The sequence below is a fragment of the Balaenoptera physalus genome (genome assembly GCF_965194825.1).
Source record: "Balaenoptera physalus genome assembly, chromosome: 16".
Classification (NCBI taxonomy): Eukaryota; Metazoa; Chordata; class Mammalia; order Artiodactyla; family Balaenopteridae; genus Balaenoptera; species Balaenoptera physalus.
In genome coordinates, this window is record NC_138898.1 from 57,431,828 (window position 1) to 57,454,507 (window position 22,680).

At 44.5% G+C, this 22,680-nt stretch overlaps 1 protein-coding gene across 23 annotated transcripts in view; it reads left to right on the forward strand.

Annotated features, from left to right (window-relative positions):
- RBFOX1 (RNA binding fox-1 homolog 1) overlaps nt 1-22,680 on the forward strand; it is a 2,204,869-nt gene that overhangs the window by 1,833,210 nt on the left and 348,979 nt on the right. The window contains exon 1 of one of the 23 annotated variants that reach the window (XM_082429019.1): nt 1,248-10,350. The exons of 16 other annotated variants lie outside the window; for them this stretch is intronic. In XM_082429019.1, the coding sequence (XP_082285145.1) occupies nt 10,264-10,350 (87 nt within the window). In that variant the 5' untranslated portion in view covers nt 1,248-10,263. Of the gene's footprint in view, nt 1-1,247; nt 10,351-22,680 lie in introns of those variants that run through there. 6 more of the 23 variants (XM_082429028.1, XM_082429032.1, XM_082429031.1 and 3 more) reach the window with 6 other exon arrangements.

Consider the following 22,680-nt stretch of genomic DNA (forward strand, 5'->3'; position numbering starts at 1 on the left):
TATGGTTTGTTCCCAAAATATTTAAAAATAGATGTAGAATCAGAAACGAAACGAGGTCACCCAGGGTGGTTCCTCTTTTGATGTCCCCAGAGTGTCCCAGAAGGGCGCTGCTAATCTGGGAAGTTGAAAAGCCCACCTGTCAGAGGCTCTCTGTTGCCACCAGCTGTCTGGCCATGACATCGCGGAGAAACCATTTGCAGTGGTCAGCTCCTTGGCTCAGCCTTTTAGACGCCCAGCAGCTGCACAGCTTGGTCCTGGGTCCTTCCTCTCTCCGTCTTGGCTACAAGACCAGACTGCATCATCTCTGAAAACACAAGCATATATTTCCTACCTCCGTTCTCCCCCAGCGCTGGGTTTGGTGGATGCCCTTCTACGCCTAACACCAGCTCGTTGGTTTGATATTCTCTGTTTCCTGGCCTGAAAGCTTCGGCGGAGGGAAAGCAATCCCTGTTGGATGATTGGACAGGAAGGCTGAGGGTGTGCGTTTGGATTTCTTAGTGGCCGCCTTGGTTTTACAATGTAGATGCCGCAGCCTCTTCCCAAGTTGTTTGACCTTCTTGTCTTCTTGAAACCCTCAGCCCTGCTGAGCTGTGGCGAGAGTTCTTTGAGTGGCAGGTGTACATCCACAGTGCCGGTCAACATGATTCCATGTGAGGACGGTCACCCGAGCTGTCACTGTGGGACTGACTAAAGGCATTCTGACTCTCTCCATGTCTTTCCTTCAGAAAAAGCATAGCATATATTGGCTACATACTTCAAAATCTGATGGAGGTTCAGAGGGCCCTCAAGGGTCCACAGATGAATTCAGAGGGACCCTCAAGTCCCTGCAATGATCTGGAACATTTTGTGAGTTATGTGCAGTTTTCTGGGATGAGGGCAAAATTCTCAGAGTGGCCCATGCATCAGAAATAAGAGTGAAGAACCATCTCTTCACCCCCAGAAGAGCATTCATATGAGAAAGAGCCAAGGACAAGATAGCCCAAGGAGATAAGGAGCCCTGGAGGTTGAGATGGTGCTCCAGCATCACAAAGAAAGGTCACAGGGTCATCTCTTTAGGGCTTTTTCTCCTGGATCACCTCCTCCTCTTTTTTTTTTTTTTTTTCCTCCTTCCATAGTCACTCTTTGCTGGTGTTCCCATGTGCCAGCCATTTCCACTGCCTTGGACCTCCTCTTCCTTGGGAGGTATTTTTCTGCTTCCTGATGACTCAGTGGGGTAGGGTGGGGTGGGGGGGTGGAGGTTAGCACTTCTCCAGATCTTCAAGTCTTATCCGTCTGTCTTTCTTGGCTGTGGTTTTGTCTTGCTTTGCCTTTAATGGCAATTAGGGTGCTTGAGATTGAGTGAGGGATTGAGGGCAAAGGAGATAAGGGATCCACTCAGCTTGAGTTCAGCCCAGGCCAGCATTTCTCAGAGTGTGTTCATGATTGTCACAGGCCAAAGAAGGGCTTCTTATAGTTGTTAGGCACTGGGGCTTCTGGCCCATTCAAGGTACAGCTCTGTCATTTACTGGCTGTATTTTCTTGGCCAATTTACTTTTCCTCTGAGTGGCTCTATTTTCTTGACTGTAACGTAATACATTTAACAGAATCTGCTTCATAGGAATTTAGAGAGGATCACCTGAGATAATGCATCTGATGAAATTAGTGCAGGGCCTGGCACAAAGTAAGCATTGAATACATAGCAACTGTGATGATGATAATGGTGATGGTCACAAAGATTCTGATGAAGGCGAAGAAATAGGAGGAGGGCAACTAGGAGAAGCAGTGAAGAACTTTGCACAGGGACTGACATGATTTATTATTCTCAATAGCCAGATAGTGAAATAGACAGCAAAATGGATGGATGGATGGATGGATGAATAGATGGATGAATAGATGGATGGATAGATAGATAGATGGATGGCCAGTCAAGTCATCAGATAATCTTGGGAATGTCCGCCTCAAACAAGGTCAAACAGGTTTCCATTATTTTCCCCTTGCAGGACTTTTCAGGTGCTTTACTATGCTATGCACCATGAATCCCCAACTGGGAGAGAGAACAAGCTGAATTTCTCCCACTTCTTTGGCCACGCGGTTCTTTTTACAATAAAGCATCTCATGAGGCATCTTTAGTGCAGAGCTAGCTTTGGGAGAGGCCAGTGCAGACTCTTAGTCTCTCAAGGGAAAAGGATGTGCGTAGAGCTCAGGTGGTTCAGTCCGTTCCCAGAGAGTAAAGGGCGTGCATGGGGTTGGGACAGAAAGACCCAGTTCTGAGTCCTGGAGACTCGTGCTATTTGGAGTGGGCTCTGTACCCGGCTCCTGCAGGGACCTGCTTGTGGCACATGAGGCAGAAGATGCAGGGAGGGCATGAGCTCAATCTGGGGGAGTGGCTGATTATTCATCCCCCATCCCGAGAGTCCCCAGGGAGGATTTGTTTGCCTGGAGCAAGGTCAATACATTCTCAAACCCAGTTGCCATTCATCCCCAGACAGGTCAGGGGTCAGTTCCTGAAGCATTGTTGATCTCAGCAGAGATGATGTGCAGGGTTGATATTCTTAGATTTGCTCATTCAGCCAGTCAGTCTGGCTTTCAGAGGAGAATCAGGTCAAGAAGCGCTTAATGATCCAAAAGGAACACTGGTGCTGCCTCCACCACTGGGGGCTCGAGTTTCTAATGATAATCAGCAGCTTCTTCACTTACAAGACCTCCTGGAATTTTCTTTGTTCATCTTCATAACCACTTTTTTTCTGGGGGGGGGGCGATACTGTTGGGTAGGAGTGACCCAGTGTCCTGGATTCTTTGGGTTATTCCTGTTTCGGAGGCACTACTTTCTCCATCCCCATAAACCCTCAATTGAGTTAGAAATTCTCGTATTTTGTTTTCAAAACGGTGTCTTCCGTGTACAGAAGCTACGCCCACAAGCTCGTTAGCCTCTCTGAATTTTTGGTTTACATCCCGGAAGAAGAAGGTAGGTTCTTACGACAAAAAGGCACATCACAGGTAGCACCTGTAAGAACTATTTTATTTAACCAATTAGCAGTTGAAGGGAGGAAGGGTTTGGCGGAGGTCTGATTTGAGCTGGTTTGATCCTTGGAAGCAGATGCTGCTAATGTGTTGTTACTATGACAACTACTGCACCCACTATCTGCTCAGAGCCAGTCCCTCAGCTAAACGTGTCTGTGACTCTTTTAGTCAACCTGTATATGACTCTTATTTAAATCTCTAGGCCACCCCATGAGGTGTGGTTACTAATCATATTCTTATTTGACAGATAATAAATCTGAGGCACAGAGACGTTATGTAATTTGCACCAGAACACACAGCTAGAATCCGGTGGAAGGGTCGGGCCATAGAAGACTATAGTAATGCCACAGTGAGAACTGATGCTTACTTGGTACTTATCACTCATGTAAAAGCTTTCTGTGCATCACCTCATTTACACATGTTAACTGAACCCAGTGGGCTGGGGATGTGTCTTCTCTTCCCCGGATGTGACTTTCCTAGCTGGATTGGTCCTTTGCTGAGGTTACAAATGAGGTGACTATAACTTGGAGAACAGCTGATCGGTGGTCCAGTACATTCTACCCACAGTCTGTGGAAGCTTTTCCTGTGGAAGGTCTTGCCTCCCTGGTAATTAACATGATACTTTCAGTCTCCCCTCTTCCAGGAACTCACCTGTCAGTCCTCGGCCTCTGGGCCATAAGCATCTTAGGAACTTTTTCTTTGAGGTCCATTTCTTTTTGAGGTAAAGCCCTTCCGTGCTGTGTTCTTACCTACATTGGATTGGGTTTGAATGCATGCCTGGTGGTGAGTGGAGTTTATCAATTTTGGTTCGAGTCGTTGCTCTAGAGTGGTCATTTGTCATGGTCTAGCAGAGGTTAGGGGCGTGTCGAAGGGAAAACTGGCTCTTGCTAATTAAGAAAGCACCTATTTTTGCTGTTTAACCTCAGACAAGTCACTTAACCTCTCTGAACCTCCCTATCATCCTTTGGCTACCAAAGGTAATTCTCAAGTGCCTACTGAACATCTACTCTATGCCCAGTCCTGTGAGAAAGACAGGAAAACAATGATGGAGGAGGAGGTGGACGAAATAAAATAGAAGCATACCTGCAAGTGATTACCAGCCGGATCTTTACCATGTCAGGTCAAAACACTGCTGGTCTTTTGGGGGCTTAGACAAGTGGGGTCATGAGTGCTAGAGAAGGTGGAGAGGCTGCCTGGAGCATCAAACGTGTGGCTGCTTGCTGAAGAAGGGGCTGTTCATGGGTCGTGTGAGGGAACAGAAAGAATGACGTTTCCTACAGAGACCTCGGTGTGGGGTACACATGGGGCATTGAGGAGGCAGACTTGACCTGAGGACTGGGATGATTAGAAAACAACTGACATGAGTACATGAAAGACATGCCGAAGAAGGAAACATCAAATAAACCAGCACTTTCTGAACTTTCCGAGTGCCAGGAACACCCATATGCGCCCTTGTCATTTCACGGCGGCAGCGCACCTGTGCGAAGGGCCAGGTGTCGTCCTGTTCTACCCCCAAGGAGACCAGGGCTCAGGGCTAAGTATTTCATTCCAGTCAAATCTTTAAAAGGATGACAGAGCCAAGATCCCAACCCAGACTCTCCAACTGTGAAACTCATGCTTTTTCTACTGTGCCCAGATGCCCCCGGGTCACTTGAGATGACCTTGGAAATTTGTAGCTCTCAGTGGTCTGGAGACCCCTTGCAAAGGCAATATGTGAAAGCAGCTTTACTTGCATTTGTCCAAAGCCTTCATTCAGTCAGTCATTCTCTTAAGAAGCATTTGGGGAAACTTCATTTTTCTACTTAGCATTTTAGTCATTGGGTGAATAAGAATGAATGGCATGCTTCCTTATTTGAGCCAGTCTACCTTCTAGAAGGAGTCATCACACTTAAAAGAATTATTATTATACAATGCTAACATGACTTTAGGACACAGGTGACAGTGTATTTAGTTCTGCCTGGGGTGGTGGGGAAGGTTTTGTGCATTTGACTTAGGCCAGTAATGTTCAATTGGAAGGAAGGAAGGAAGGGAGGGAGGGAAGGAGGGAGGGAGGGAGGAAAGAAAGAAGGAAGGAAGGGAGGGAGGGAGGAAGGGAAGGAAGGAAGGAAGGGTAGTTCTGCATAGCAGGCAAATTTGTAAGGAGTCTTAGATGCATGAAGGTGTTTGGCAAAGGCAACTTGCCAGTGTGGTTTGCGGAGAAGAGTGATTTGTAGAAGGAAGGACAGTGTGTATTGGAGGATGAATCTGGAAAAGTTGAGGAATATTGTGAAAGGCCTTGAAAACTATAGGAAATTCTCTGTCACCCAACTTGGCCTGGAAATGGGGAGGTATGGGTAATTAGATGATCTGTATAAATTCATATTGGGAGGTAACCACTGTTAATATCCAAAAGCTAACGAGTATGCTTAACGCTTTCAGAGGAACACTCAGTTTTATGCTTTTTGTTTTGTTATGTTTTGTTTTGTTTTGTTTTTAATGGTGGACAAGTGGCAACTGACATTCGGCTGCTTTTCAAGAAGCAGGTAGAGAATAATGGAAATGGTCTCACGGAGAGCTCCCCATCTGGGGAGGAGGGGGCAGCTCCTTCCCAGGCTTCAGGGACTGTTGGGCCAAGGGAGTGTGTACCAAGGTTTCTAGACCTTCCAGTCTTTCAAGAGATGTTGTAGATCTACGTTTTATATAAGCTGCCTCCGTTTAAAAATATTAGCTTATTTTTACACCATGCAGACAAACCCTCCTCCATCGTCATCATCCTCATCATCCTCATCTATGAACTGGATTTGGTCCGTGAGGCTGCAGTTGGCTCTGTTGACCAATAGAATCCGTAAGGCAGGAACCAGTCTTCTTTGAATGCTCCCCTTTCCCATCCTCCAGCCAACACTTGTGTTTCTGTTCGCTTTCCTTCTCCTACATGGGTATGTGGGTGTTTCAACTTGGGGAGACTGCTGCTTGGAAGGGCTGCTGGTGGGCAGGGTCACCCTCGTGTTAGCTCTCAGGATCTGGGGAAGGAGACGTAGTATCTGACAGCATGAGAGGAACCACTTTAATCCAGGAAAGGAAAAGAGAGGTCACTAACTAAGAAGGGGGTGTCATCACGGAAGGTGGAGAAAGATGGGAGAATTTTTGCAGGGAGGATGGATGAGCCTGAACTAGCAAAGGCGGGCTAAGAAAAAAAAAAGGCTTGATGGAAATCCCTGACACAGGGATAATTGACAGAACTGGCGCCAAAGAAGTGGCAGGAAAGCCAGAAGCAAGTGAAGAAGCAGAAGTAAACAAAAATGGAGTATATACCTGTCATTGTATTGAAGTCGGACTTCCAGAGGTTTGTAAAATATATGCTCTAAATGAAGGGTCGGCAAACCACAGCCTGAGAGCCAAACCTGGCCTTGGACTGTTTTTGTACGACCCTCGAGCTAAGATTGGTTTTGACACTTTTAAATGGTTGGAAAAACTCAAAAGAAGAATATTTCGTGACAGGTGAAAATTATAGGAAATTCAAATTTCAGAGTCCATTTGCTTATTGTAAATATTTTCACATGAACACGGCAGAGTTTTGAGTAGTTGCAACAGAGCGTTTAAGGTCCACAGCACCTAAAATATTTGTAATCTGCCCATTTACAGAAAAATGTTTGCCCTCCCCTGCCTGTGATGGCCAGAGTGAGAATGACACATGGCCCTTGGTTTAAATTCAGTCCGTTTTGGCAACCTACCTATGTTTTCCACCTGCTGCCAGAACTATCTCCCCTGTTCTTCACCTTATTTTTTTATTCTACATTTTTTTTTAAGTTCCTGCAAAATTCTATGAGCTTAATACCACCCATTCGACATTGGGTAGCTAACCATTTACCATGAGCCACTGGAAAGCAGAGATACATGGAATGTGGTACCTGCACATTCAGTGGAGGAAATGGACCCAAGAGGAAAGAATTACAGTCCAGTAATACTGGATGCTTCCCATTTGGGAAAACAGAACCCATGTTAGAAAAAAGAGGTTTTGCATAGTGACCATTATGTATTTTTATGTTTTATAATGTCATAAAGTTTTGGGGCTGGGTTTTGAACAAGGGTACATTCTGTTCATACCATTTCACAAGTATAACCACTACAATCATACATGGCAGTAATATCTAAATATAAAATCAGAATCAGAGAAAATGTGAATAGCAGGACTGGAGGTGGTGAGAACAGGAAGATGAAAACACAAACATGCAGGCAGTAAAGGCCAATAAAATGGACAGAGTTGAACCTCTTTTTGGGCTCTGAGCTTCCTGGCAGCCAAAGTGAAAAGGGTCACAAAACAACGAGCCTTTATTTTCAGAGAGAGGAAAAGAGATACTCATTACTCAGGAGCAGAAAAGCTTTTGTAGCATGGAGTTCTTAAAAAGAAAAGAGAAAATATCCTCTGCAAATTATATAGTATACATCTCTATGTCCTGTGTGTACAGGCACACCTCGTTTTATTGTGCTTCACAGATACTGCATTTTTTACAAATTGAATGTTTGTGGCAACCCTGTGTTAAACAAGTCTATGGGCGCCACTTTTCAAACAGCATTTGCTCACTTCCTGTATCTATGTCATACTTTGGCAATTCTCTCACTATTTCAAACTTTTTCATTATTCTTCTATTTGTTGGTATCTATGATCACTGATCTTTGATGTTACTACTACAACTCGCTGAAGAGTCAGATGATGGTTAGCATATTTTAGCAATAAAATATTATTAAACTAAGATATATACTATTTTAGACATAAGGCTATTGCACACTTAATAGACTACAGTATAGTATAAACATAACTTTTATATGCCCTGGGAAAGCAAAAATGTGTGTGACTTGCTTTATTGTGATATTCTGTTTATCGCAGGGGTTTGGCATCCAACCACGATATCTTCAAGATCTACCTATAATATGTTTCTGAAATGTATCATCAGGTTCTTTAAAAAAACAACACATAGAGTAATACACAGAATAATCTTTTGTATTTATGTAACTCTACAGTTTCCAGAACACTCCCACACTTTTGCTTATCAGAGCCCTCTGGGTGAAGGGTAAGTGGGTATTGTCACTTGTATACGAGGTTCAGGAAACAAAGTCTAAATGTGTACGTTTCTGGCCTTCATGACTGAATTAAGTTCCCTGCCTCCTGGTCCAGTGGTCTTTCTACTTTATAACACCAGAGACATAGTACAATCTGACCCACCCCTTACCAAAGTCAGGAAGAGCTCTCCCCTCCCAGGAAGCTGTCTCATGGCAAGGCCACTGTCCTCACTGGTAACTTCTCAGAAACGCAGTGTTGAAAGTCAGAGTCAAAAGCTAAAATTAGAAATATCAGGCTGTTAAGTAAGAGGGGTCAACTCGCAGCTGTTCCTGGAGCTTTCCGAATTGTAACAAGGTGGCCCCTTTGATGCACGAGAATCAATTACAGAGAAACCTTGTCAAGATGGCCCAAATTCAGCCTTAAATAATTGAATTCTCTGCCAAATGCTGTCCACTGTCGTTATCTAGAAATGTAATTATGCAGCTAAATCAAGCAACTAAAATTAGTGTCGTGTAAAAACACCTTGGTGATCTAAAAGTGGAGGAATTGACATTTGGATTTAGAAAAAGCCAATAGTTGAATATGTTTTGCGGTGTCTGAAGCTCTCCAAGTTTCGACAAAATCCATATCTTGTGTCCTATTTCAAGTTCAAGGTGGAATGTGGTAAGCAGGTGTCCGGTTTGAAGGTGATTTTTGATGATCCCTGGGCCTTGAGCATAAGCTGAGTGGGCTCACTCTGTGCTCTCGAAATTGGGAAACTCTCAACACACCCACATTCTTTCCTGGTATGCAGATTAGAAGAGTGCCAATTTGAATGCTCTCTGCGCCTTCAGTCTGAAGTCAAAGATGTGTCTATACCAGGTATTAGTAGAAGAACAGGAAACACAGGATAAGAATGGCAAATACTGTATGCATCTTGTATTGTACACATCATGATAGGATACCAAATACTTTACTTGTCACACGACCCTATGAGGATCTATTATTATCTCAGTTTTCCAAGTGAAGAAACTAAGGTTCAGAGATGCTGAGTAACTTGTTCAAGAACACACAGCTATTAAGTAGGACACACAAGTCAGCATAATTCCAATTCATGCAATCCCATCGAAGTTTATCTGTTTCCGTGTAATGTATCCCAGACAATCACTGGGATATTTTCAAACATCAGAAAGATTTCAAATACTAGAATGTGTTTTTCACCTGCAGTTTTGGTGTTCATTTGCTATGCCTTTAAACTCAGGGAGCAGGGAGTCATCTCTTATTAATAGACTGCATATTAAAATATAACAATTGAAAGCTCAAAGACAAAAAATGTTTAAAAAAATTTTTTTAAGGCATATGAAGTTCTATTACAGAACAAAATAGTACTGTAATGGATATCGTGGCTGATTAGGAATTGTGTTTGTAGCCTGGCACTGCCTCTCACACGTGTAGGGCTGTGAGCAAGCAGTTCAACTAGTGTGAACCTCATTTCCCATGTGGACCAGGAACTGATAATAGTACCTACTTGGGAGGGTTGTGAGAATGAAATTACAAAACATATGTAAATAATTCAGCTCATCCTGCGTGCCTAGCACGCACTGCAGATATTCGCTGGTGGTACTATTATTTGCACAAATCGCCCTTTAAAACTAAAACCAGAGAGAGAGAGAGAGAGACAGAGGATAACAAACTTGACTAAGTATCTTCTTCATTTCTTTGTGATCAGTACCAGAGGCTGCCCGCATTCCCCTACTTAGGTTTTAAGTGGCAACTGATAATCATATCAATTTACATTTCTCAGTTTTCCTCTCTAGACATCCCACGCAGACTCCGTCCCTTGCCTTTTGCCCAAATTCGTTAGGAAGAGCCCAAATCTCCCAGCTTGACCAGCTCCCTCCCAGTCTCTTGGTCTCTCTCACTCTCTCTGAGAACTAAATTAATGAAGAGTATTTGGTTAGTCATGTTAGGCAAGCCGTTCCCAAAATAGAACCTTCCATTTTGGTAGCTTCAACCCTGCAGCTGCTGTGTCTCTTCGTCGTGTGGGAAGAAAACTTTCACATTAAGAGTTGCTGATGCCGGATTTTCTTTCTCTCCCCTCTGCGCATTGATGAGCGTTTGGCTCCTGACAGCAGCGATCTGGCTCTCAGCTTTGTGGTTCCGAAGAAGTTGGGTCTATAGATTTTCCCCTAACTCTCTCCATTGATGCGTTGAGCTTCCGAGGGAATCTTACCTTCCCGTAAAGCATGTTGCCTTCTCAAGGAGTCCTCCTGCATCCCTATGGCGTGCCTATGATTGTTCCAGCAGCCCCCTACTTCCCCGGACTGATCCAGGTAATTCAAGGCCACTGCCAGCAAGCAACTTAACTCCAGAGCACTCAGAGTAATAATTGGAATTTTTATGGTTGAGAAAGCAAACACTTTTAATACAGGAAAAAGCTCTCGTGTAGTCAGTGGGAAGACAGTAGGAAATCAAAAAGATGGATCACCCAAATCTGGCTATTGACATCTCTCATGGCTGAATAAATGGTGTAGTTGAGCTATATTTGCTTGTATTGATCGGGCTGCTGTTTAACATTCATGCCTTTGCTTCGGGAGGTTGGCCACGGGGCAAAGGATTTGCTCTCCCTCCCAGCTTTCTGAGGGACTCAGTCTCCCAGAGCAGATCATGAGGCAGAGTACCTGATCATGAGGTGAGTTGGTTAAGCGCTTTCGCCCAGGAAATAGAAGGAGCGTGAAATATGCATTAATCCGTAGCTTCCCCTTCCCGTGGATTGTCTATTTTCATAGAGGCTTCCCCCGCCCCCCCCAAACCTGGGTTGAGTGGTGGCACGGAGGCAAAAAGCAACACTCTACTGATGGTTAATTATGAAGTTCAGAGATTATCCTAGGAATCCCTTACCAGTTGTTTACATCTTAATGATGACAAGGAAGTGAAGGATTGAACTGTGTGTTGGTATTACTCTTAAGGCTATTAATTTTGTGTCGGGAGAATCATCAAATAAGATATTTGGGGCCTTTTTTTTTTCCTCATCGTAAGCGTGACTTCTTAAGCAAGTGTTGGCTTCTGGATGTGTGTCTGAATTTCTCTGTGGAAGGCTAACTAGTGACAGAGCCTGAACATCATAGGAAACCCAGATGTTTTCCACTGTGGTTTGTTTGTTTGAGAACAATCTCTTTGTAATAAATTCTGTATCTTGTTTCTACAGGAAAGGAAAACTACACGTAGTTAGGATGTCCTTTTCCCTTCAGCCTTGTGCTTCTCCTTCCACAATAGTTTAAAATTCTGCAACACCCAAGCTCATTAATTAAAATTTCTGGGGAGGGCTCTGGTCAAACCCCTTTTTCTCCTATGCTGAATGTTGTTGTTACCTCTGATAAACTGTAAGAACCTTGGTGATTTGAGCCATTCAGGAGTGATTCCAAGTAATCAAGCAAAACGTTCTACCATCCCAGATTTATGGTCCTTACTCATTTTGGAGGCTCCTATATTATTGTGAGAAATAACAGACTGCTTGGAGAATGGTCCTTAACAACATGGAAATTATTCCATCTTTCCGGGCATAAGCAGACCAGTGTGGCCCACACGAGGTCTGAAGTAGAACTCAGTGGCAATCTGGAAGGCCTTTGCTTCCATTGGAAATTTGGGGTGAAGTTTAGCCGTTGGAGTTTTGTCAGATGCTCTGCCACCCTGTCTGATAAATAATTACAAGCAAATCGTGCCCTTCACTCTATGCTGATTGATGCTGAAATTGCTTTAGAAAGTTCTCATAAGTTCCTGTTATAGATTAAGTGCCGGTGTAGGAAAAATAACGGCACCCACTGAAATGGGTGAATGTAATCAGGCTTAATGGACTCGAGAGCTTGTTGGGAATTAAATAACTATCGATTCGCTGGAATGTTGCCGTCATTACAAAATGCCACTCTGGACGTATTACCCCAGTGATAGATGAGAAGACACCCGGGCGAGCTGAGAAGTTGGGGGCCCAATTTCTTCCTCCTTTGCAGAGTGTTTGAGAAACATGTCCAGTTATTTGGGGAAGGAACAAGTGATTTTACTTGCGAATCTTCGCCGGATCATACTTTGTTTTCCCAGGTGACACCTCTGGTAACTAGTTGCCCTTAAGTCAGGAAAGCAGTGCAGCGGGGGAGCCTTAGCCCAGCTGCTGTGACGTCGTTCGTCTTCTTCCTCTCCCACCCACCGTGGATCACACTGAAATGCTCTGGGCAGGGAGAAACTGGCCTTATTTCCGGTGTTCTGAGACAGCCTGTGTTATTTATCCAGTGGCATCAACTGGAAACTCAAACACTCCATTGCAGCAACATTTCCAAGCAGAGGAAAGGCAACTCGAAGGGAGAAAAACTGTCGCGCTCTCTCTCTCTCTCTCTCTCTCTCTCTCTCACACACATACACACACACACACACACACACACACCCTTACAGCTGATGCTTCTGATGCCAGCTGCCCTGCATCCCTGCAGACTATATCAGCTTGCTGACCAATTTGTTGATCTTGTGCGTTTCTTCCCAGCTCTTCTAGATGCAAGGGCTTTCCTAGAGGCAATTAAGGTGCCACCCACACCTTCATAATGTGATCAACCAGACAGTCAAATGATCCAAAATAGAGTGTGTACTCCATCCTCGGTAGTAAGTTCCCCGTGACTGGAGATATGCAAACAGCTGTAGGGGCCACTTGGCAGGGTTGCCGTATCAGAATTTAAGATTCCTCTCAAGGTCTTTCCAACCCGAAGAGCCAGTGATTCTATGGCGTAAGAACTTCCTTTTCATAATCCTTTCAAGTGCCACTTTTTTATTGCCCTGTTTTTGTCTGCTCAGTGAAAAAGAACAAGAAAATAATTGATCAGACATCATAAGAGGCTTTTAGGAGAGCATCACCTTATCCTGCAAAGGCAGTGAGTGAAGATGTTTCGTAATAATTCTGGGGACGTTACTCAATAGGGTTTTTTGTCCCAAGAGTAGATTCAATAGTGACCACAGACCTCGCCTGCCATCCCCTAGGAAAACTAGAATCTTTACCATATTGAATCTCCTGAACCCATCTTTTGATGTCTGAACTTGTTGAATAGATAGCAAGGTGGATAGTTTTTCCTTCTAGCCACGTAAAGAATTCCAGAGTGACTGTGGAGGATTGAGCTGAAGCAGCTTGGACAGTTTCATGGGGAGTGAGAAGCAGAAGAGGAAAACAGCAATATTACCAAGTGCAGTGTATAAACACCGCTCCTTTCCCCTTGGTGTAGACCTTAATCTTGGTATCTCTGGATAAGAAGAACCAATGTGTCTTCCCGTTGAACCTCTTTACTGCTTCTCAATTTCCAACAAGACCTTGAATGACCAATGAGTTATCTGACCTGAGGACAAAGGAGATTTGACAAGTTGATTGTCAGTCAATCTTGAGTCCAAGGAGCTGCCAAGAGGACTTACCCCAGCCGTGGGCCATGCCCACCCGGTGTCAGACGATATCATCCAAACAAGAGCTTTGTAACTGATTAGTCTGGTTGGTGTTTGGGTCTAATGAGCCCTTGGCTCTGGGTTCAAGTTCAGACTTGAGCCCCTCACTCTAGATATTTGTCCGACAGATATGCCCTTTGACCATCATGGCTAGATCATTCTCCACACTGGGACAAATCATTCTCATCTCACCCCGGTATTACAGATGAGGTCAGGAGACTGTTTACCTCGATGGAGGGCAGTGTAAACACAGCCACGTCCACGTCACCATGCATGTGTTAATTTAGTTACTCAATCGCTGCCCACATATTCCATATCGGGCACTGTTCTAGGCACCTGGAAAACAAAAGTGGCAGTTATAGCTACTGACCGGTGGGTTCACAGCCCAGTGGAAGAGAGCATGAGATAAACTAATACTACAGTAATACTACTATAAATCTAATACTACAGTAAAAACAGCAGGAAAGCATGATAGGTGATAATTATTGAGTACTCGCTATGTGCCAGGCACTGTGTTAAATACTTAGATATATTATCTCAATTTATTCTAACAGTACCGTATTCCCCCCTTATCTGAGGGGGATATGGCCCAAGACCCCAGTGGATGCCTGAGATGGTGGATAGTACTGGACCCTAGAGTTACTGTGTTTTTTCCTATACCCATACATACCTATGATAAAGTATAATTTATAAATTAGGCACAGTAAGAGACTAACAATAACTAATAATAAAATAGAACTATTATAACAATGTAGTACAAAAAAAGTTATGTGAATATGCCCTCCCCAGTATGCCTCTTCCATCTTAACTAAGCCCTCCTCACGCACTGTGGCCGTAACTTTTGCAGTTTGAGGTGAGACAGCAAAACTACACACATTTCTCTTTCTTTCTTCAAAATGTCACGGAGAAGATTTGTTCTTACCCCTAGATCTTAGCGATCTCAGCATACAATTTTGTTTCTTTCCTTATAAAGTCGTGAATTTTCACGTTTTCATTTAAAGGAAGCACTTGACGGCTTTTCTTTGTCCATCTGAACTGCCAGCATCACTAACTCTTGTCCTTCGGGGCCATTCTTAAGTAAAATAAGGGTCAGTTGCACACGAGCACCATGAGAACACGATAGATGATCTGATAACCGACACGGTTACTAAGCGACTAACGGGTGGGATCCGCTGGACAAAGGGATGATCCACATCCTGGACAGGACAGGATGGGACCGGATAGGACAGGACAGGATGGGACCGGATAGGACAGGACAGGATGGGACCTGATAGGACAGGACAGGATGGGACCAGATAGGACAGGACAGGATGGGACCGGATAGGACAGGACAAGACAGGATGGCACAGCACCACTCAGAACGGCACACAATTTAAAACGTATGAATTGTTTACTTCTGGAATTTTCCATTTAATATTTCCAGGCTGTGGTTGACCTCAGGTAAACCTGGGAAAGCGAAACGACAGCTAACGGGGGCTACTGTAACCCTAAAGTTGGGTACTGTTGTTCTACCAACGCTTACCTGTAATTGTAAATTCCAAAAAGCTCTGAAAATCAGGTTTTTGGGGGGGGGGAGTTTGGCACCAAAATGCATTTTGGAAGAAAACTTGACCTGAAATGATGTGTGGCTATTTATAGACTTTCTTTATCCGACTTACTGTGAATATTCATATACTTTGCTACGGGAATATTTACGTGTTTGATTTCAGAGTGTTGTCCCAGACCCTGCTGAGAATGTTACATAATCTGTGTCTGATGAAATCCCTTTCTGGAAAAGGAAATCCCCCCAAATCTGAATTTCAAGATAGAGGTGACCCCAAGGGTCTCCGATAAGAAATCACAGTTATGTATTATGATACCCTTTCTGCATATGGAGGACCTGAAACTGACATTTAGAGAAAGGTAACTTGCCCAAGGTCACAGGGATTGTCAGTGACAGAGCTGAGATGTAGAGCAGGTCTGGTGGGCTGGAGCCTTCCCTCTCAACCACTGATCCAGCGTTGAGGTGTATCCATGGGAGTGCACATGAAAACACAGGGGAGGGAGTAGGTGGGTGCCTCTTGGAGTAGGGAAGAGGGTGGTTCAAAGGGCAAAGGTGGCATTTGAGTCGGGCTGTAGAGCATCAGCAGACATTCACTGGGCAAGCAGAGGGGAAAGCCCTTCCTAGTAGAGCGGAGAGCTTGGATGAACTCACGATGTTGGCCTGACACATCAAGATAGAGCTGCAGTCTCTTCGCCAACTCATTGGCACTGTGGGATTTGACATTATTTAAACATAGGTCTTAAAAGTCAAAAGACATGGCTCCAAAGGACCTGGGAGGAATCTCAGAAATGGAACTCCTAAGCCCTGAGTCTCTGTGTGCCCACATAGGAATGGGCCCTGTAATACCCTTCCGTGAATCCAGCACTTGAATGTCGAATTCCCTGGATTTGAGACCTGATCGTTGTTTGCCATCCTTTCTCTCTGAGACAGTAAGCTCTCTGAAGGCTGTCTTTTCCAACTTATACCCTACAGAACTAGATGGTAGCAGAGAAATGCTGATTAATGCCTCCCTGACGTGGATAGCAATGGTATAGGCAAACCTTGCACTCTGGATTTTGAAACAGAAATCAGCATCGTCGAATCTGGCAATGTATTTAATGAGAGATGTGCATACACATATGTAGTGTCACCAAGAATGATCAAACTGCTGGTTTTAACAATGGACCAAAAGTCATCGTCCCTACAGAAAGGTGGAGAAATGTGTTAGGGAACATGCAGCTCTTTGGGGTAAACTTGAAAGAAATAAACTTGTTTTGCTCTGTGGCTAGTGGAGCCATTTTCAATCTTGGTATTGTTGCCCTGCAATGTTATCTACATGTTTGGAATATCTGCTGATTGGGAAAGAAATCAGAATGCACGCCTGATATGAGTGCTGGTGGTGTCATTTACTCTGCGGCTGCTCCATCTTAGTCACTAAGTGACTTTTCTGTACTGCCAAAGAGGCCATGTCAACAGCAGACTAAATTAAAGAGTCAGGGAGGTGGCAAAGAGAATTTGGAGTCAAACAGGTCCGGGTTGATATATTGGCTCTGGCATTTACTAAGCGTGTGGCCTTGGGCTTGTCAATTAACCTCTCCAAGGCTGTTTTCTCAGCCACAAAACGAAAACAGGAATACCTGTCTTGCAGAGTGGTTGTGAGCTTTCCATGTGATTCATCTCTTCATTCAGCAATTATTATTATTATTATTTTTTTAAAAACTCGATAATACTCTTCTTCCTTGTTTTTTTTTTTTTTTAAATTTTTATTTTATTTATTTACTTTTGGCTGTGTTGGGTCTTCGTTTCTGTGCGAGGGCTTTCTCTAGTTGCGGCAAGCGGGGGCCACTCTTCATCACGGTGCGCGGGCCTCTCACTATCGCGGCCTCTCTTGTTGTGGAGCACAGGCTCCAGACGCGCAGGCTCAGTAATTGTGGCTCACGGGCCTAGTTGCTCCGCGGCACGTGGGATCTTCCCAGACCAGGGCTTGAACCCGTGTCCCCTGCATTGGCAGGCAGATTCTCAACCACTGCGCCACCAGGGAAGCCCAATTCAGCAATTATTTATCGAGCACCTACTGTGTGCCAGGCTGTGAACTAGGAGTAGGTGATGAGGCAGAATAAAAAACATACAAGATCCTTGTCAACTTGAAGCCTATATCCTAATATATGGGAAAGGTCTGGTATATATATATATACCAGAAGACCTCTTCTATCTTCAAGTGACAAAAATCTAATTCATATTGGTTTAGAGGAGAAAAAGAAAATGTCCAATTTCAGACACAGTTGCATTCAGAGGCTCCAACACCCCAAGTCATGTCTCCCCATGACTCCATAGTGATTATCTCTACTTGATCTTTGTTCACAAACACACCATGCCCAACTGGTGGCAAAGATGGTCCCCAGAAACTCCAGGCTTACACCCCAACACATCTTAGCAAGCCTCTTCGCCAACTGCAAAAATTCCAGGTAGCAGTCTGCTTGGCTTATCTTGTAGGCCACGCCCATCCCCAAGTCAATCATCTTGACTGCCTTGAGTCAAGCTGGAGGGTGGGGTCAGGCCCAGCTGAGCTGTATGGGCTGCGGGTAAAAGAACAGTCAGAGTCCTGTTACCCAGTTACGGCACTAAACAGGCAAAAAATACAAGTTCTCAACTACTTGAGAGCTATGACAATTATCTCAATAATCGAAGCTATTACAAACATCCAAACATGGTTTTTCTCCCCCAAACCTTGCACATGCTCTCCCCAGGGAAGAAACTGGTGAGTTTCTAATGTTACTTATCCGAGTGCTTTTTTGCTGGTGATTGTATTCACCAGGCATTGACTATCATCTAGTGCATCTTGCTTCTTCATTCCTGATCAGATGAATCAAAGGCAGATATGGCCATTTTAAGCAGTATCTTCCCACCTGAAGTAATTACAGGAATGTCTCCCACCAGAGTATGCTTGGGACGACCCCACTCTTTAACAGGTGAGAACACCACGATCTAGGGAAGTAAAGACAGCCTGACAGCAACAACCGGTAACACCATAACTGAGGCACCATGGGGTTTCTCACATCATGCCACCCCATACCTTCTTTTTATATTAGCAAGACCTACATCAATAAATCTATAAATAAAGGGAAACTAAAGCCCTCCAGTTATTAAGTTTGAAATAATGTGGACCTTCCACATTATTCCGAGTGTCTCAAAGCACTCGGAAGTGCCAGCAACTTGCCCCCTTCAGTTGTATAGAGATGCACTTTTTTTTTTTAATTAAAAGATTAAAGGGACGCTGTCAATCTCTTCTGATTAATAGCAGTCCTATAAAAAGGATGTGTTCCTGCCGCAGCCATCTGTCATTCTGATCATTTTAAAGGCATGCTATATCAGCAAGTATGCTTTTTTTTTTTTTTTTTTTTTAGCAAGTATGCTTTTTATAATACGTTGGCATGGGGCAAGCGGGGCTGGAGAGACTTGCAGATTTCACACTCTGCTTTGCTGCTTTGGTGTTCGGCGATCAGAGCCTTTGATGGTGAAGCAGAGCCCCCTCCCTGTCTTTTAAAGGTTGTTTTGGGTAAATGCTTTCCCCGGCTGACTTAGGATGGAGATCTCACCCCTATTTATGTTTCTCTCTCGTCTAAAGATAGACCCATCACACGTGCATCCCACCGGCGTACAAGCCACCAGCTCATCCACTTGCTTAACTGCTGAACCCTAAATGCTGTCCAGAGCAATGAACTTAGTGTTCTGTGGGTCTTTTCCTCTGGGCAACTGGGACCATAGTTGTCTGCAAAAACCCAATTTCTTTCATTTTTAAAAAAAATTTTTTAAAAATCATTCATAGATTTATTTTATTGAAATATAGTTGATTTACAATGTTGTGTTAGTTTCAGGTATACAGCAAAGTGACTCAGTTAAACATATGTGTGTATATATATATTATATATAATATATATATATACTTTTTCAAATTCTTTTCCCATATAGGTTATTACGAAATACTGAGTATAGTTCCCTGTGCTATACAGTTGGTGCTTGTTTATCTATTTTATATGTAGTAGTGTGTATATGTCACTCCCAAATTCCTAATTTATTGGGATAAATTGCAAAGCCCAATTTCTAGCTTGAGTTCTTCAGGCTTTTTTTTTTTTGATGCCGGTCAACATATTTTTTATTTATTTATTTTATTTTTATTTTTATTTTTTTGGCTGCATTGGGTCTTTGTTGCTGTGGGCGGGCTTTCTCTAGTTGCTGTGAGCAGGGGCTACTCTTCGTTGCGGTGCGCGGGCTTCTCACTGTGGTGGCTTCTCTTGTTGCGGAGCATGGGCTTTTCATTGTGGTGGCTTCTCTTGTTGCGGAGCACAGGCTTTAGGCACATGGGCTCAATAGTTGTGGTGCACGGGATCTAGAGCACAGGCTCAGTAGTTATGGCACACGGGCTTAGTTGCCCCGTGGCATGTGGGATCTTCCCGGATCAGGGCTCGAACCTGTGTCCCCTGCACTGGCAGGTGGATTCTTAACCACTGCGCCACCAGGGAAGTCCCTCTTCAGGCTTATGAAAGCAGGAGGCAGAGGCACCATGAAATTCTTTCATCCATTCATTCATGGCAGTAACGATTTGTGGATCATGGGTTCCATGCTGGGGTCTCGTCTAAGCTCTGGGGACGTGGAGATGACTAGGACCCAGTCTCTGTCCTCAGAGGTAGCTTCGATGGCCACAGTGTCAATTGTGGAGTCAGAAGTGAAGCACAACTGCTTGAAGGTATAACTCTATAGACTCTCAGCCCCGCTCACCCCACCCAATACGAGATCTTTACCACTTTCTGTGGCTCAGACAGTCAAGATGGGCTTCTCTACAGTCCCAGGAAGACGATGTTCTATAGTCAGGTTCTCCGTCTTTCCCAAATGACAGGGCTTCTGGTATGTTCCAGGGGACAAATCGTGGTTTTTGTTTGTTTGTTTTTTGTTTGTGTTTTTGGCGGGAAGAATGATGGCAAGAAATCTGTGTCTGAAGCAGCAGCCAGCTCTGCCCCGTCCTACCTTGCATCTGGCTCAGAGTAACACAGTGGAGTCCAGCGCACCGCTGCTGTGGGTGAAGGCGGCCTCCCTCAGCTGTTACCTTTCCTTCCACTCTCTAATCCGCATTGGCTCCCAGATGTGGGGAAGATTTGGTGACAGAGGCAGCCAGCTTGCGCATTCCACAGTGTTCTCACAAACTACTCTCCGAAGAGCTATTTCTTCTCATTTCATGAGGCAGCACGGTTAAGGACTTAGACCAGAGAATTGAGAGCATGGGATTTAGACCAGGGAAAGCTGAGTCTGGCCATGACCTTCTCTTGGGGACTTTGGGAAAGTTGCGTGACCTCTCGGAGCCTCCACTTTCTCACCTATAAAATGGGAGTAACATCCCATGTGCTCTGCCTCCCAAAGTCAGTGTCAGGAATAAAAGACCTCCAAAGTGACCATCCCCAGGGCCTCTGCAGTCCAGCTGCGATGACATAATGCCAAGGGCTCCACCTGAGCAGCCCCTTGGCCCCTGTGTCATACAGGCTTGGCGTCTCTGAGCTCCCACTGTCTCAACTTGACAGCAGGAATGATCACACCCCCTTTGAAAGGGAGCCCAGAGGATTTGATGTGATGATGTGAAGAAGCCAGAGCAGCACCTGCTCATTGTAGCAACTCCATAGCGTTTGGCCAACGTCGCCGTTGTCATGGTTTTCTCATCATATCCTTGTTGCTGCAGTTTCTTTCTCGTGTGAAGATGCTCTCGGTTTGGAGGTGGGTGGGCACGTACGCAGCTCCCTGCTCCTGCTCCCCACGGAGATTCCTGTTAACCAGGGACACACGTTTTTGGTGCAGCTGAATAGAGTAGGGTGCAATCAGGGATGTACCACCCTGGGGTTTGACAGCCTGAGCCCAGGGCCTTGGGTGGCATGAAACCTACATCCCCTCCGACTTTCTAAGTCCACAGCCTGGGGAGATGGGGCTACTAGACACACGTGCAGGAGGATGTACGGGTCTCAGTCATGTTGAATCCTGGCCCAAATCTTTGTCCACTTGCTCTGGCAGGACATCTGGGACTGGAACTGGGGCTGGGTGAGAGGAGAGGGAGGGGGAGCTTTGAAGGGGAAAAGAGAGGACTGTCCTCTCTCCTCTATGTTGCCACAGCCTTCTGGGGACAGACTCTTTGGGACCACCCACACCCCTGTTCCATGCAGCTCCTGGCACGCTGTGGGCACTTAATAAATGTTAAATATTAAGAATAGCTCCCATCTGTCAGTGCCCAGTGGCAGGGAGGAAGTGTGAGCACAGGACAGCCGACTGGCATGGGGCAGCTTGTGGGAGAAGCCTTTGCAGAAAAACACAGCTCTGAGTTGCTTGGAGGACTTCCTGCAAACCTGGGTGTTTGCCTGTCCTGCTACTGGTCAGAGCCTGGGCGAGTTCATTAACAATGCAGGGGTCCACTCTGAACCTCAGATCATCTATATCAGAAGGCAGGGAGCAGAGCCCCGTGAACTGCGTGCCTCACTGGCAATCCCGGGTTTCCGACGAGCAGCTGGATTCAGGAACTGGTGCTGACTGACCATGCAGGGGCTTTGTCGGGGCTTAAAAGGGGCGACGAATCTGTCCTCTGAACAGACGGCGTCATAAATTCATACTTCTGTCGTTTTCTTGGAAGAAAATGCCTACTGGGCTTTTCGCATTTAGTTACAATAAGAACAACAGCAGCTGCTTGTTTTCAGGCATTTACTATGTACTAGGCCATGTGTAAGGCATTTCACCTACAGTATCTAGTTGAAGCATTGTGGTTTACAGAGGAAAAAGCAGTCGAACAGGATGGTGTAGGGATGTGGGCTTTGTGGCAGACTCCCTGGTTCATCTCCTTCCTTCACCTGTGTGACCTTGGGCACTACTTACTACCTGTGTGACCTTGGGCATGGTTCTTGCCCTCTCTGGGTGGCAGTCACCTCACTGGACGGTAGCGAAAGGAATCAAAGTCTATAAAGTCCATAGCCAACTGCCTGGCACATGGAAAGTGCTCCGTACAGGTATCAGCAAGTTTATTTCCAACTGCACTGCAACATCACCACAACCAAACTTTGTAAGAGAGACAATATTGAGTTTTGATACACACACACACACACACACACACACACACACACATATATAAATATATATGTATGTGTTATATATGAGCTAAGAGTGTGAGCTCTCGAGCCAGACTGCAGACTGCTGAGTTAGAATCTCAGCTTTGCCTCCTTGGGGAAGTTCCTAAACCACTCTGTACTGTGGTTTTCTCATCTATAAAATGGACACATTAAAAGCACCTAAATCCATGATTTAGCATCTTCCTGTATTGGATGGAGACAAAGCCAGAGTTGCCTTTGAGGATCACATGAGTTAATACTTGTAAGGCACTGTAATGGTACTTGGTATATAGTAAGGGTTCAGGACAGACATAATAATATAATAAGGATTACATAATTATCACTATGTATTGCATATTGTATCTGTGTGATAATATGCATTAGACATAATAATACATATATAAAATACATATTACATATAATTATCACATAATTACATAATGATTTTAAATTATACTATTTAATATAATTGTATAGTGACATATTATTGATTACATAATAATACATAAGTGAAATATATAAGTATATGCAATATTATGTAT